Genomic DNA, 15,036 nt, shown 5'->3' on the forward strand with positions numbered 1-15,036 from the left:
TTTCAAGGCTTATTACCATTTCACTGTAGTTTATATGGCGATGAATTTGGTATTGACGTCCTAATCGTACGGACTACCTTTCCTATACGAATTATAGACAGACAAAAAGAAATCTTTGTAGTTAGAAGAAGACCGAGAGGACTTCTTCTCCACATAGTACAACAAATTCAATCTGCATCCCATCTATCAATATAAAAATCGATTCATTAAGTATCATGGTAGGTCCTGAACGCGCATCAATTCTCCATTAACGCCGTCACGGACGTTGGATCTTCTTCGCTAGAAGACGCCATAAACTTGATCAAGTTGATCACATGCATTGCTTATTATACCCATTACTATATTATCTTACCCTACGGTAGCAGATCATCTGCAGCGACGACTGCAGGAACTTTCGACCTCGTTTCTCTATTTAAATTACTGACTAAATTGTAGTGAAATAATATGCGTGTATGAATTTGAGTGAGAACTATGGTGATAAGATCCTACTTACTAGTTCATAATTTATATTGAAAAATTCTCCAAACATCACTGTGGCTGAGTCATCGTGACGCGACTAACCTCTCAGAATGCAAATGTTTAAACCACCGTGGCCGACCAATACCATAGTCACGGGTTCATCAGTGCAGATCTCATCTAGTAGTACGACCTTTTGTAGGTCACTAGATCGATCCACCGCATGAAACGGTTGCAGCAATTTCCTGCAGTCATTTACTCTGCATTCTATAATTGCCCGCCACGTCACCCATCACCCGAAAGTTAATAATAAATAAATAAATAACTTGGAACAAAAGTTTTTACCTACGACCATAATTTTTGTCGTCTTAGAAGTTGGAAGTAATATTATTTCTCCATTAATATTCCCAATTAAATGCTACCTAACAACTCACCTCCTTTGCTCCTCCGGTTTTCCTATATAAACCCCTCAGCTCCTCCTCTCATTCCATCCCCATCCCAAACTCACCTGACGAACTCCTCCCACAATCTCACTACAGCCCTCCACTTCTCGGCTAATTAATCCCAAATGGCGCGGTCGAACTCTCGTGCACTGGCCCTCGGGTTCGTCCTCGTGGTGGCACTCGTCGCCGCACCGCACGCCGCGAGGGCTGCGATGACGTGCTCCCAGGTGTACACCGATCTGCTCCCGTGCCTCGCGTACATGCAGAATGGCGGCTCGGCGGTGCCGGCCGAGTGCTGCGGTGGCATCAAGCAACTGCTGGCCGCGGCGGCCTCCAAGGCGGATCGCCGCTCCATCTGCGGCTGCATCAAGAACGCCGCTGCCGGGGTCTCCGGCGGCAACATCGGCCGCGCCGCCGCCCTCCCCAAAAAATGCGGCGTCTCCATCCCGTACAAGATTAGCCCCAACACCGACTGCACCAAGTGAGTGCTGTCTCTTTCTTTTAAACCTTTTTTTCATTTTGCACCCTGCATTATGTGCTTATTGCGTTGTACCTTACTTAATTGTGCAGGATTAACTGAAGCAGTTGATGGGGAAAGGAAGCGTAGAGATAGAGAGGAGATATGTATGTTTGTTTCAGTACTTGGTGTGGTGAGATTAAATAATAAAGTGGGTGTTCTATGAATTAGTCGTTTTGTTAATGGAAGAACTTCTTTGATCTTTCCACCGCCCAATTCACCTTGATTCATTTATTTGGAATTGTATATAACTGTGCATCAATTACCTTACCTCAAGAAGCCCAAGAGGAATAACATTACTGCAATCACTGGTTCCTTCGCACTAACGACATGGAAAATTGTGGCATGTCATTAAAAAATATGGTTGAAATCGGATAATTTTCATCTGGGCAGTCATATATTCACATCGATCCCCACAATAAAAAGAATGAAGTTTCCAAGAAGGAGTCGTGGTGCCGGATTGATCTTTGTTCCACCGAATTGGAATTAAAAAATTGAATTGTTGTCAGATTTACGTGCTCTTTCATTAATTCCCTAATAAGTTGATCCAATGTCCCAAACAGAGTCATGTGAGAAGTGGGGTCTAACTTTGCCTTTTGTCTCGTGTACGGCCCATCACAATCTCCAATCAGATTATCTTTTTAGAAGGAAATTTATCCAGAATACTCTTTTTGGTTTTATTATTATTCATATGTTGGATACTCACGTTGAACGGTAATAAAATTAAAAGATAAGGTGCTTTTAATATACTTTCTCACATTATATTATTAGTTTTTCTTTTTTAATCTAAATACTTTTTAAGTTTCTGGGACGCCAGCGCACAATTAGTTATAAAAAAATACTAAACTGTGGGGGTGTTATTTGATAGTTTATTAGTTGGGACTTGGGGGTAGTGAGAGTAAAAGCCCCCAATTCCAATGGCCTCAACTTCCTTGGCCCATTTCATCTTTCAAGCCCATCCATGATTGTTTCTCTTTACTTATTCATCTTTCAATTTATTTATTTATTTATTTATTTATTAGCGACCGCGTTAATCCATGAATTTCTCTTTCTTTTGACCTCCACGTTACCCTCCCGTCAAAGAATTGAAAGGAGATAGTGCATCAAGCTATTGGCAATGACTAGTAGCTTTATCAACTTCCCATCCTACCTCCTCCACATTCTTGCTAGCCCATCATTTTGTCTCGGTAGTCCTTCAATGGCATGTTTATTTAGAAACATTGAACCATCGATTCAGGTAAACGATACTATCATTACCGTCTGGATAACAACTAAATTGCAACGTTGAGCTATAATTATAAATCTCAGTGGAGTATGTGTAAATGAATCAAATGCTTAGTTGGGCCATCATGGACTTGAACCATGTGAAAAAAAAAACAATTGCACCGGCGATCCGACCAATTTCGATCCATGAGTCCAACATTGAGGTCCAGATCAATTTCAATCAGGCTGTTGTTTGGGCTAACAAGGCCCAGACTTATTGCAGTTATTACCTCCTCCGACATCATAATAATCTAAGGCTAGTTGACCCATGGATCACTTGTTAACGTGCTTCTTTTTGTTTAGGATAAAATAAAATACTTAGTCTATCGAAATTAGCCACTCTTGGTTTGATGTGATACGATTACTCGTCCATCTAAATCTCACAGTCACGCTTGGACGCCAAAGTCTAGTCCTTTTTGACATGCTAATTACTAGGACAATGATGCCAAGATTATTGGTCTTTATTTATACCCGTTCGCTGTTGCCATTCATTCTATATGGAAGCTTGAGATATTTCATGAAAATGGAAAGGTTAAAAAGCTTCCTTTGGGAACTCCTCAATTTTCCTGCATCCTGGCCCACAGTAATTTGGAAATATTGATATGTCCAACTGACGTAGAAAGATGACGACCCTTGACGAGGGCTTCAAAGTTTGGCAGGTAACATATTACAAATGCCCCCGATATTACAAAATATTGAAGAAATTAATTCAGTTCACACCTTACATCATGTACTCCTTACAGTTTACTCCCTATTTTTTATTTACCCTTTGAGTGATGGAAAAGTGACTATTTATATTCCCAAAAGATGATGTTGTTAAGGCGAGCCAGTCAGCCAACCCAACTAAGATAGTTTATTTTTCATAACACGAGTTTTATTTTCTTTTAAATTTTAATATTTAGTATCCAATATGTTTGAAAACTATATGACAGAAAGTACCTAAGACATTGTCGATTAATGATGCATGAGTTGTTTATTTATCCGAACAAGTATTAGGTGCGTGGAAGGTAACATATATTATTGCAATGTGAAGCATGTTTTTCTAGAGATACTAAGTAAGAAGTAGGTAAGTGTTTCAGTAAACTTTGTGGACTATAATGTAGGGTTCAAATTAAAGTCGGAATTAAAATGAGTGTTTCATTTTGAGGGTAATTAGAGTGTGATCTTTATTAGGACAATGATTAAAAAAAAAAGTTTAATCACATAATTTATATTTTATGTCCACCACATTTAAAGCGAGAATTCGAATTCGGGAGGAAAAGATGTGCGAGCCAGTCAGATGCTGCCAGGTGCGGAGTGTGGCGACTTCTTATTGTGGGAAGTGCAGAAGATCCAGCGAAGTCCCTCACTGTCACATGCCCTTCCAGGAGGGGTGGGCCCGACGAACAAATGGACACAACCGCTAGATATTTTCTCCGACCTCATGCGGATAAACATCTCGAAGAGATCGAGATGGCCCAACTGAACCCCCCACCCCCCCCCCCCAATAAAAAAGAAAGAAAGAAAAATATCAACCCCTCCCTCCCTCCCTCCCTCCCTCCCTCCCCTTGGCTTAACTTTCAAGCCTCACTCACTCAAAAATCAGCAGCAGCCACAGAAGAAAGGCGAAAAGGACCCAAACACACTGTAACACTGAGATAATAATAATAAAGTAGAACGATAGGAGGGGGATTGGCAAAAATATCTGCCCACCTTGGACAAGACATTTGTTTCACTGCATGTGTCTGCAACCTGAAAGCTAAACAAGTGGTGGTTAATGGTTTTGGTGCGCTAACCCAATTCTATTGATTAGGTGAGCATCTGGTGCCTAATCCCCTTAGCCCTTTCCTTGTCATTCTTTGACTAAAAGCTATGGAACCTAATCTCTTTTGTCATGCCATTTCAATACTTTGAAAGAAAGAGACTATATACACTGAGAAAGTATTTAAGTACGTGTATTAGGATATCCTAAGTGGAAAGAGTAAATGTAAAATAGGAAACAAAAAGAGAAGAGATACAGAGAGAGAGAGAGAGAGAGAGGAACTACAAACCTTGATTTGATCTTTGCCCACTAACTCCCCTCTCATGCCAGCAAAACTATTAATTAATCTTAACAAGTCTACTAAGTCCAGCAAGGTATATATATAGATGTACCTCCCTGCCTCTTTCTATTTCTCCATCTCTCAAAGAATCCACTCTCAACTCACCTCCGGAAAGAAGAAAACGCAAGCTTGTAAGCAAAACAGACGCACCATAGCTCATGCGGCGAAGCCTTGGCATACTCGCTGGAACGCCGCCGGCTGAGCCGGCGGGGGCAGATGGGAGCAAGCCGCGCCAACTCGGCGGCGGCGGTGCCGCCGCCGGCGGAGGGGACGGGAGCTTCGACACGAACATGGTGATCATCCTCGCGGCGCTGCTCTGCGCCTTGATATGCGCGCTGGGGCTCAACTCCATCGTGCGCTGCGCGCTCCGGTGCGGCCGCCGTATCGCGTTCGAGACGCCGGAGGAGGCGGCGGCGCGGCTCGCCGCCACCGGGCTGAAGAAGCGGGCGCTGAGGAGGATTCCGGTGGAGGTGTTCTCTCCTGGGAGTAGTGATCGGGCCATGGATTGCCCCATATGCTTGGGGGAGTTCGCGGATGGGGAGAAGGTCCGCGTGCTGCCCAAATGCAACCACCGCTTCCACGTCAGGTGCATCGACACGTGGCTCGCCGCGCACTCGTCGTGTCCGACGTGTCGGAATTCGCTGCTTGAGAAGGCGATGAGGGATGAGGAAGAAGGGAGAGGCGAGCCGGGAAGCGTCGCCGCAGTGGCGGACGAGGTGAGATGATGCCCCCCAAGATATTTGATGAATTGGGTCAGTGACCTCTTCTTTTTCTGCTCCTTTAGTTGGATGATTGGGGGCCGTCTTGTTGTTTATCTGGTTTGCGGTGGTTGTAAATTTGCATGCTTAGGTATGGAACTCCAAGATAAGAATAGAGAGAATGCTTAAGCTAATTTTACCAAATTTTATCTTTGAGAAACAAGGTAGACAATATATATATTTTTTTATCCTCCTTGTCACATTAAGTATAGAAGAAATGATTAAGCTTCATTCTAATTTTTTTTTAATATAATTTTAATGCTTCTACTCATACTTGTACCAATTTTCTCTTAATTTGAAGCTCATCCTAAAGCAGCTTTCCCTGTTAAAAGCGAGGCAATTTCTTGCAAATTAGGCAAAGTACCTGCGTCTACTTTTTAGTAGTATTTAGAGTAAAGCACATGCGTAGTTATCCCAAATAGATTGAATCACGTCGGTCCGACAACCAATCAAAAGCACCTCTTCCTTGGGTGGGATATCATGGGTCTTACTGAACCACAAAAGGGCAGGAGAGAATAGAAATCCTACAACCATATGAGTCACTTCATTGGTGTTGCTTTCCTCTAATTGTAACCTCCAAATACTTAAGAAGACTATGATCGCTTTGCAAGGGCATATGTGGAGCACTAAGGAACAAGAGTTCATGGGCCTGGAATAGAATCTCCAATCCTCCCCCCCCATCCTATGGTCATCAACGAGTTAGTTGTTTGTATCTTTAGTGTGCCATAGAGTTGGAGCCCAGAAGAGGCGTCAAATGCCCACACAAGTGTATCTTTAGGGTCTCCCTCAGTAGGTGATGATGGGTTGGGAATCAGAGCGAGCCCATCTCCAACTCCAAGTTGGTGAGCAAATGTTCAAACTTTTGATGCGGTTTGGCATTCGTTCTAACTTTTTGATACGTCCAATGACAAAGTTTCACTGCAGCCTTGTTGTCGTCGAGCAATTGGTCATGTGTCATTATCGCGAACCAGATGAATCATTCTATGCTATGATTTTGAGATGGACTGGGCATCATATCCTTGACGTGCCAAGATTGGCATAATTTGGGCTTAAACACTGTCTTTGATTGTTAAAAAAGAGACCTTAAGCTTATCCATGGGTTAGACAATCGAGTCGCCATCTATGATACATGAGACAATACAATTAGGTCACTACTGCATGGGTTAGACAACTAAATACTTGCGTGTGGAAATACTCCACTTGTGGATGATTTAGTCTATTGATCGGAAAATATGATTATCACTAATTTTCTTTTAAAACAAATAAGCCGCAAGTGCTAGAAGAAGATTTTTACTAAGATTATCACCCGAACTTGTAGACATCAAATTTACTAGTTCACATACACCATTTCATTAGTCACCCACCTAACTCTTCTTCAACAAATTGCAAGCAGAGTACGCCATGAACTAGAGTTAACTACTCTCCTCAATGTCAAGGGGAAGGCAACAGTTTATTTGGAGTAGGATTTCATAAAGAAAATCTACTTGGAAAGCAATTCTGCAAGGTTTTCGGCCAACTTGTTCACAGTGGTAGGAGACACAGCTCTGCTCCCACCCAAGTACCACTTTTGGATCATCTCAACCACATTGCCATTTTCCACCTTCATCTTTACTTCCTCTTTACCTTGTGTCGCAAATGATATCTTCACATGAAACCAATGAGAGGAATTAGATTAACAAGCAAAATTAATATAGCTATCTATATTAATCTAAGCATGGCATGTCCTCACTCCTCACCTCTGCAGTGTGAGATGTTGCAGGGAAATGGAAGGTGATCACTGCGTCTGTCTTCAAGTAGATGGCCTGGAAGAACTCAGCTACCTTCTCTAGTGCTTCTTCCTCTTCTTCTTCGTACTTGTCAATAGCTGCTAATCTATCTCTCACAGAACTCTCCAATTGCACACCATATTGGGAGCCTTTTATTTCTTTTATCACCACTATTCTGAATAATTTTTCAACAGGAGCTGCCAAAAAGGATTACATAATATTAATTCTCTTTAATTTAGGCCATTTACTTCACTCTGTCTGCATTGTTTCACCTGAAACAAGAGCCTCAAAGAAGGCATCATCTTTGGCTATCTCGGCAGCCGTTTTCCCCTTCCAATTGCCCAAATGTGCAACAATTTCATTCTCCAAGTAAATCCCAATTGCGTTGAACTTGATCTGAAGGAAGTGGATTTCAATATCCGTTATACCTGTGCTTGAAGACAAATCTGAAGTCATAAGTCTCTGATCAAATTTGTTCATAAACAGTGTTAATCATATTTGAGTGTTTGAAATTTCATACTTGGAAAATATGTTTTTATCAGATAAATCTGACATATGGACAAGAATCTAGAGATGAATACTTTGAGAACATGCTATTCCTGAAAGAAATAACAACCTAGAATTCCACAAAGGTTAACCAAAGTAGTGTTAGTTATCAGTACTTGCCATGACCCAAGAGAGACAAAGGCTTGGTGACTGTGACATCAGGAGGAAATGGAACTCCATCCACCATAACCATCTCAGAGCCCACTGCAAAATTGGAGATGGGAGATACAATCTTATAAACAAAACTAAGACAACATAAAGTTTTTAACAAACCGAAAAGGTACACATACTGATGAGAAGAGAGTGATGAATGGTGAGAGACAGTGAACAATAAGCTTAAAGAGTATTGGCTGTTGATTGTGATTCAGAGAAAGAAGGTTGAGAGGTTTTATAAGATAGGTAGGAGGTAGTTGGCAATATCTGATGCTAACTACCTCCACCTAGCTGCAAGCTTGCAGGCCAGAAGTTAGGGCTGGAGGTTGGTGCACAGAAATCAAAGGCATCCACTCTTTTCTTTTTTTCTCAGTTTATGACTGATGTAGGTATGCACACCAAACATTATGCCTGAATAGGTGCATTGAAAATTTAATTATGCGACTATGTGACTTTTAATCTACATCAGATATAATAGTTTTATTTAATAAAAACGAGTTTAGCTAGGTGAGCAACTTTTACTAGATGCAATAAAACCTAAGTTTTTTTTTCTTCTCTAGAGTTAAAACAATAACTAAAAGAGTCGCCGCTCTATTCCAATATTCTCATTAATGAAATTTTATGTATGTGCGAGCGTTTCTTCAAAATAAAAAATATAATAAAATTAATTTTACGAAATGATTAAATCTTCAATTTCTCAAATTATATAGTACAAGGTTTTGTAGTCAAATATTAAGAAATTTGACGTGCCGGACTTTGATTCAATTCGAGGTCATGGAAGCTCATAGGGTGAATATAATAAACTGTTCAACATACACTTATTAGTTGCTGTCACTCTTCTATTCACTTAATAAGCTTGCCATATGTAAGAGAGGATACTTTTCTTTCTCTCATTTGCAAGGAATGACTCAAAGTTCAAGCCTCCATCTTTTCTTACTTGTTGTCATAGATAACTACGTTTGCACTAAAAGAACTATCCATGATATACTAGCAAGTCTAAAGACCAAACCAGACAATACAATTTTTTTAAAAAAAAAACTTCTAAGGAAATTCTTCCGTGTGTGATCGAAGGAATTTTAAAAAGTAATAAATTGTCGAAAAATAATACAAAAGAACACGGAAAGAACCATAAGAGAAAAGTTCGTTTCAATTCCAATCAAAATTTAGTACTATAGGAATCTATTAATGAGCTTCTTCTACTTGTCTCATTTAATTTGGATGGCTTCAATCCAATAATTAACTTCAAATATTCAAACTAAAGTAGTGTTCAATCTATTCAACAAACTAGACCACCTACTCTATAAGAAGATAAAAGGGCAAAAACAAAAAAGAGAGGTAAATTAATAGTGAGGACTTCTAATAAGTTTATCTTCTTAAGAATTGAATTGAGATTTGTACAATTGATCTAAGAATCTTATAAGTCATCAACTTTGAAGTACACGTTGAGCTACTCGGGTTTTTTTTCCCTACTTTCCATTTGATAATCACTTGTTCAACATAACATAAATTGTGTTTAGACTAGTGATTGAGAAGCTTTTGTCTTTTTGAGTGACCAAACCATTTCCTTATACTTAGTAATATCTAGTATTTGCTTTCTAGAGTGAGAAAAAGAGAAGTCCTTATTTCCTACGGTCTGTTTGGTGGCCAAGTCATCCTCTTTCCATCCACACGTAACAATGAAGAACTCACAAGTATTGAGTGATTAAATTAAACTTTTCTCAAAGTAGTTTTTTATTTTTAAAAATAAGTAACTCGACAACTAGGTGTCTTTGTAAACCTTTTTAAATGTATAGTTGAGTTCTACATTACTTACACAAAAATTACGATAGTATTTATTTTTAGATAAATGAGAACTTATATACGAAATTAGATATATTATAAAATTATTTTCCTAGTCAGTGATTTATAAATATAAGTTGATGAACAAGTTGACTGACTTATGAAGAAAAATTTGAAGCGATTAAAAAAAAAAGAAAAAAAAAATGTTCCCTTATAAAATCATTTTTAGTTTAATATTTTTATAAGAATCATTTGATTGAGAAAATAATTTATATAGAAAAACACTAGCCAAGAACTCTCAGTACTGGACGGCCTTGATCGACTTAAGATGATCAAGATGGAGATTCGTGCAAGATCCAATCACATGATTGTGCTAATCATGACGCGTGGAGAAATCAATATGTGGTGCTCATCCAACAAAACGTGACTCATACTGTTCGACTTTCGGGGCCGTTCACGCAGATCCCGCAATTTACGACCGTCGATGCCTCCAGCTAAGATTAATCCAACGGTGGACCGATGGTCAACACCTAATTCCTTCTCATCTTTGACCGCACCTAAACTGCTTTGAAAATTATTTTTCCAACTTTGACCGGGTTGTCGCATCGACTTCTTCATAGGGCCCACACTCAAAATTTATCCCGTGAATATTCCTTCTGCCCCCTCTACTTTGATTTATTTATGTAATTCTGTAAATTAGAGGACTTATTTTAAAAAAAGTGTCCTTTTACTCTTCCGTATTTACTTTCCGGTCCAATACGTTATCTTGTTCCAGCAAAAGCAAAAGCTTGTAAGCTATTCTAATCACAATATTGACAAATGAGAAGAATAAATCTGAAAACTTAGCAAGCATAGTTTTGGTAATTTTCTTAAACTGGAAGGTGCTTTTTGTAAACGGATGAAAGGAGAGATGGAAAGGTTTTCCTCGTAGTTGCTTTCGGCAATATCTCCGGCTTTGACCACTGCAATCCCTTCTCTCTTCCCCGCTAATATATTTTTTTCCCCTTTCTCCCCTGTTTTTCCTATTATTATTATTGTCATTATTATTATTATTATTATTATTTTGTTATTTTTATTTCCTTGTACTCTCTTGTCTCCTATCCTTCCTCTCTACTAGGGTTTCTATATCTTCGCCAAGGAGGCATCTTGTTGTGGATCCGCCGCGTGGTGGCGAAGCTGGAGGGGTTGGTTCCTCCAAGGTGGAATCTTTGCCATCCTTTTTGGGTACTACTTTTTTGCTCCCAATTTCGTGTATTTTGAGGAAATTAGATGGAATTTGTTTTCAAGATGAAAACTTTTGGCCCCGACCGTGAGAATTTTGTATCGCTTTCTGCTCAATTGATCTTTTTGGTTCCTTTTTAGTTTCTTGTAGAACTATGTTGAGTTAGATCATCAATGTTCGAACTTCTGTTTACCTGGAGGTGCTTTGGTTGGAGAAGAGCTGAATCTTCGTTGTTCTTTTCTTCATTGGGTTCTCCTTGAAATTTTCAGATGCGTTTTCTAAGTTTATACATTTCATTGATATAAATTTGGAATCTTAATCGTACGGGTAATTCTGTAACTTGCGATTTTGAGAATTTTTTTTTTCTTCTAACATGATTGGAGCTAGATATGGCGAACTTACAATTGTTCGCAAATATCATTTTAAATGGGATCAGTTGAAGAGATCACTTGTAGAGTATAATAATCTTGTCGGTAATATTTTAAATATCTTTTGGAGGATATATGTATATGATACTGACGGGATTGGTTAAGGTGAGATGATGATATTTTTACTGATTTATTGGCGTTACCAAGCCACTTTAGAGTTCTTCCTTTTAGAACCATGATATCAACATTTAATGGTAGGCTGGCTCAACTTCTTCAGGTAACTTTGGTGACTTATGTTAATGAAATTCATGATTTTAAGGTTATATAGATATGAATAATTATTGAATTTGTTAAAATTAGAGTGTGAGATATTGCTGTGAAGCCTTGGAGATAGGTCCAGTAAATAAAGTGGAAATGAATTTAGGTGCTGAAAAGCAAGCAAACTATTTCAAATCTAAGTTTAGATTGCGTTGGTTTCAACATGTTGAACAATAATATATTCACATTTAATAAGTGGTAGTTGATGCCATTCATTTCCATAGAATTCAAATTGAGCTGCATCAATCTTTTCACTCTTTTCCTCGAATTCTGATTTAACTATTCAGCAATAGTTATTTAAATTAAATTTCAATTACCTTAGCAGATGAGACCAACATTATAAGTCTAGAGTTGTTTTGCGGCTTTTGCCTTCATTAAATGCAACTGTTTATGATCTAGTCCTGCTTATTTTTAGGTTCTGTAATTTTACTCCTGTTACACTTCAGTCTCATATTATTGTTTCCTATGCAGGGAATATCTAGTTCTCCAATACTCACAAGATGGGCTGTTTTACTGTCTTTAAATATAAGAAAAAGAGAAGTGTGCACATCATAAATAAGAAAGCTACTGATATGAAGGAAAGTAGGACATCTCGACTTCCTGAACCTGAATCTCGTGGACCATCCCTTCAATCTGCCCCTGCAAGTTTCAGAAATAGGAGCAAAACGTCACAAGCGGCAAATAAAATGCTTTACAGCAGAGCTCGAGCATTATCTGCTCCCTCTAGCCTTGTTTTTTCTGATGAGGATGCTCTTACAGCCAATGAAATTGACGATCAAGAAGAGGCCAAAGGTAGAGGGTCAGTAAAGGAGCAACATTTTTCAAATCCTATTCCTCTTCCACTTCCGTCACCAGAAGGTACTTCTGTTTTGAAGAATTTGGGAAGCTTCAAAGCAAGAACTGCCAGCGGGCCTATTGCAACTTCTGGCCCTCTGCCATTGCCTCCATTAGGGGGTGGTGGTCTTCGTAACTTCTCTTATGAAGAGGTTTCATCTGCTTGCCAATATTTCTCTGGTGATCGCTGTGTGTCAGAAGGTATTACAACAACAGTATATAAGGCAACATTTGGAGATGAAATAATTGGTTCTAAGAAGATTGAAGCTACAGTTACTCGGTCACATCCCTCCTCTCAAGTATGCTGCTCATATCAGAATTCAATTGCAATTATTTCTTTTTCTCTAAGGTAAAATTATTGGAACTACTGAGTTCCAATGCATGAGGAGGTTAAATTAAATCTGACATCAACTCTCCAAAAATTGATGTCAAATTCTAGCCAAAGCAGAATGAGAATATAGGACTTGCCTTGGAAAATTATGATGGAAGTTGACCGGTAGAGTAGTTTACCTTCTCTATAACATTCTAGGCTTATACAACCCAAGAACAATCCCTCTAGAAAGTCCACTAGGTATGATATAGTTTGGACAAGGAAGAAAGATGATAGCCCTTTTGCTTTGTATAACAGTTAAGATATTTCATGGAACCTTATGGTCTTTATTTTATAGGATTTGAAGGACTTCATGAACGTGGTGAATACACTGGCGTCCCTGCAGCATCCCAATTTGTGTAAATTAATAGGGTTTCATGCTCAAGAGGGTTCTAATGAACGGATGTTGGTCTATGAGAGGCTTTATCATGGTAGCTTGGATAGACTACTACATGGAAAATCTGATGGTCCTTCCATTGATTGGTCTACGCGGATGAAAGTTGCCCTCTGTGCTGCACGGGGTCTAGCGTTCTTGCATGAAGAAGGGCCTTTTCAGGTGATTTTGGTTTTCATCCTTGATTTGATTGGTCTGCCAACTGATATTACATGGAAAACAAGTATGCAAGTAAAAAAAACATTTCTCTTAAGCTTTACGATTGTAAGAATGTGGCTCTATCTTCATTAGCACTTGGTGACATTTTAATCGATAAACTATTCTATAAGTACCACATTATACATTGTTCTGTATCTGTTTACTGTAATGCTTTATCTAGCAATTTTCTTATGGTAGATATTATTTGCGACAGGCCATGTACAATGAATTCTCTACTTCAAATATACAAGTTGATAAGGATTTCAGTGCAAAGCTATCAGGATATGGATGTGTTGGCTATAATACTGATGCAGAGATCTGTAATGCATCTACGGTGAGTGCTATTTATTGATAAAGAAAGTAACCACATTATTATATTGTCCTTCCTACAGTAAGAGATAGCAACTGCAGATGCCATATTTTTTCAATGCATGATTCAAAAGTTTGTAAACACTTTTCCGATGTATTCATAGTGGAGGATCTCTTTCTTTTGTCTTCTTTGAAAATTCCAATCTAATTTTTGGCCTTAAAAAAAATAATTGAATGATTGAAGCCCTAAGCACCCAAAAAATAAAAATTAGCTTATCTACTACTTGGTCTGTTAATAAGTCGTCTGCTTGAAATTCATAATAGTCTAAGCTATGTTAGCTTGTTGACAGGCTACTGCAAACCTATCTGTGGAGACTTTGGAGAAAGGATTATTAACTCCTAAGAGCAATGTTTGGAGTTTCGGGATTGTCCTTCTCGAACTATTGACTGGAAGGAAGAATCTTGATTCTCGCTACCCAAAAGAAGAGCGAAACATTGTCAAATGGAGCAAGCCGTTTCTTGCAGATGATTATCGCCTATCCCTCATCATGGACCCCCGCATAAAAGGACGGTTTCCACCCAAGGCTGCTCGAACTGTTGCTGACTTAGCCTTAAAATGTCTCCAGAAGGACCCATCGGAAAGGCCTATCATGAGGGCCATTGTGGAGTCCCTTGCTAGCGTTCAGGATATGAAGTACCCTTGCCGCTACCCACTTCAAGAACCATCTGCTGCTTCAGGAAAGTTGATGATGAAGTCTCCAAGTCTCAATGGCATCATCCCACCGCAACCTGCAGTGAACTTCTCGCCATCACCTCCTTCAAGAAGCCAGCCATTAATTTCACCTCGGACATCGACATCTGTACTTCTCCCTCCTCGGACCTGCTCGTCCACAATTACATTGGAAGAAACCAGGATAAGCACTACCAGGAGGCCATCCTCTCCTATTATGCAGAGGCCCAGGGTTGAAGGCTTCTGATTGTCCATATTGGTTTTTTCCCCATATGATGACTTTATTATTTTTGGCTTCCAAGTCCCCCAATATAATGTACAATAAAGTATCATCGTATGCTCATTTATCTGTCTGCTGTTTAGGTAGAATTATGATTTTAGGTTTAGAATCTGTAGATAAATCAAGTGTGTGCGGCTGTTATTGTGAATGAATACATCAGATTTCTGTGAGGAATCTGTATAACTTCTTCAATAAACGAATATGCAGTGAAAATTCTATTATTCTTCTCTTCAGATTCATCAAACATCTGT

The 15,036-nt window shown here is 39.1% G+C and overlaps 4 protein-coding genes across 5 annotated transcripts; 3 read left to right on the plus strand and 1 right to left on the minus strand.

Moving 5' to 3' along the window:
• The first annotated feature begins 931 nt into the window (after positions 1-931).
• On the plus strand, positions 932-1,632 carry LOC140761278 (non-specific lipid-transfer protein 2-like). The gene is made up of 2 exons (XM_073098546.1): positions 932-1,380; positions 1,470-1,632. The coding sequence occupies exons 1-2, from the start codon at positions 1,025-1,027 to the stop codon at positions 1,477-1,479; spliced, it is 366 nt and encodes a 121-aa protein (XP_072954647.1). The 5' UTR covers positions 932-1,024; the 3' UTR covers positions 1,480-1,632.
• A 3,006-nt stretch (positions 1,633-4,638) lies between these two features.
• Positions 4,639-5,789, plus strand: LOC140761086 (RING-H2 finger protein ATL74-like). The gene has a single exon (XM_073098272.1). It carries the CDS (start codon positions 4,919-4,921, stop codon positions 5,483-5,485), a length of 567 nt encoding a protein of 188 aa, XP_072954373.1. The 5' UTR covers positions 4,639-4,918; the 3' UTR covers positions 5,486-5,789.
• Positions 5,790-6,792: 1,003 nt separating this feature from the next.
• LOC140761085 (chalcone isomerase-like protein 2) lies at positions 6,793-8,268 on the minus strand. Its single transcript, XM_073098271.1, has 5 exons — positions 8,121-8,268; positions 7,951-8,034; positions 7,557-7,712; positions 7,255-7,481; positions 6,793-7,160 (listed from the first exon to the last, which is right to left on the minus strand). Coding segments are annotated over exons 1-5 (630 nt in total). The 5' UTR covers positions 8,122-8,268; the 3' UTR covers positions 6,793-6,998.
• A 2,492-nt stretch (positions 8,269-10,760) lies between these two features.
• Positions 10,761-15,018, plus strand: LOC140761084 (probable serine/threonine-protein kinase PBL1). Of its 2 annotated transcripts, none has more exons than XM_073098270.1 (5): positions 10,761-10,961; positions 12,142-12,803; positions 13,173-13,430; positions 13,681-13,800; positions 14,126-15,018. In XM_073098270.1, exons 2-5 carry the CDS (start codon positions 12,171-12,173, stop codon positions 14,750-14,752), a joined length of 1,638 nt encoding a protein of 545 aa, XP_072954371.1. In that variant the 5' UTR covers positions 10,761-10,961; positions 12,142-12,170; the 3' UTR covers positions 14,753-15,018. The 2 variants fall into 2 exon arrangements, with proteins under 2 accessions (XP_072954371.1, XP_072954370.1); XM_073098269.1 differs by having other exon boundaries at positions 10,762-10,986.
• The last annotated feature ends 18 nt before the right edge of the window (positions 15,019-15,036 follow it).

Source organism: Typha angustifolia, chromosome 6, assembly GCF_048772165.1.
Source record: "Typha angustifolia cultivar Huaian chromosome 6, ASM4877216v1, whole genome shotgun sequence".
Lineage (NCBI taxonomy): Eukaryota > Viridiplantae > Streptophyta > Magnoliopsida > Poales > Typhaceae > Typha > Typha angustifolia.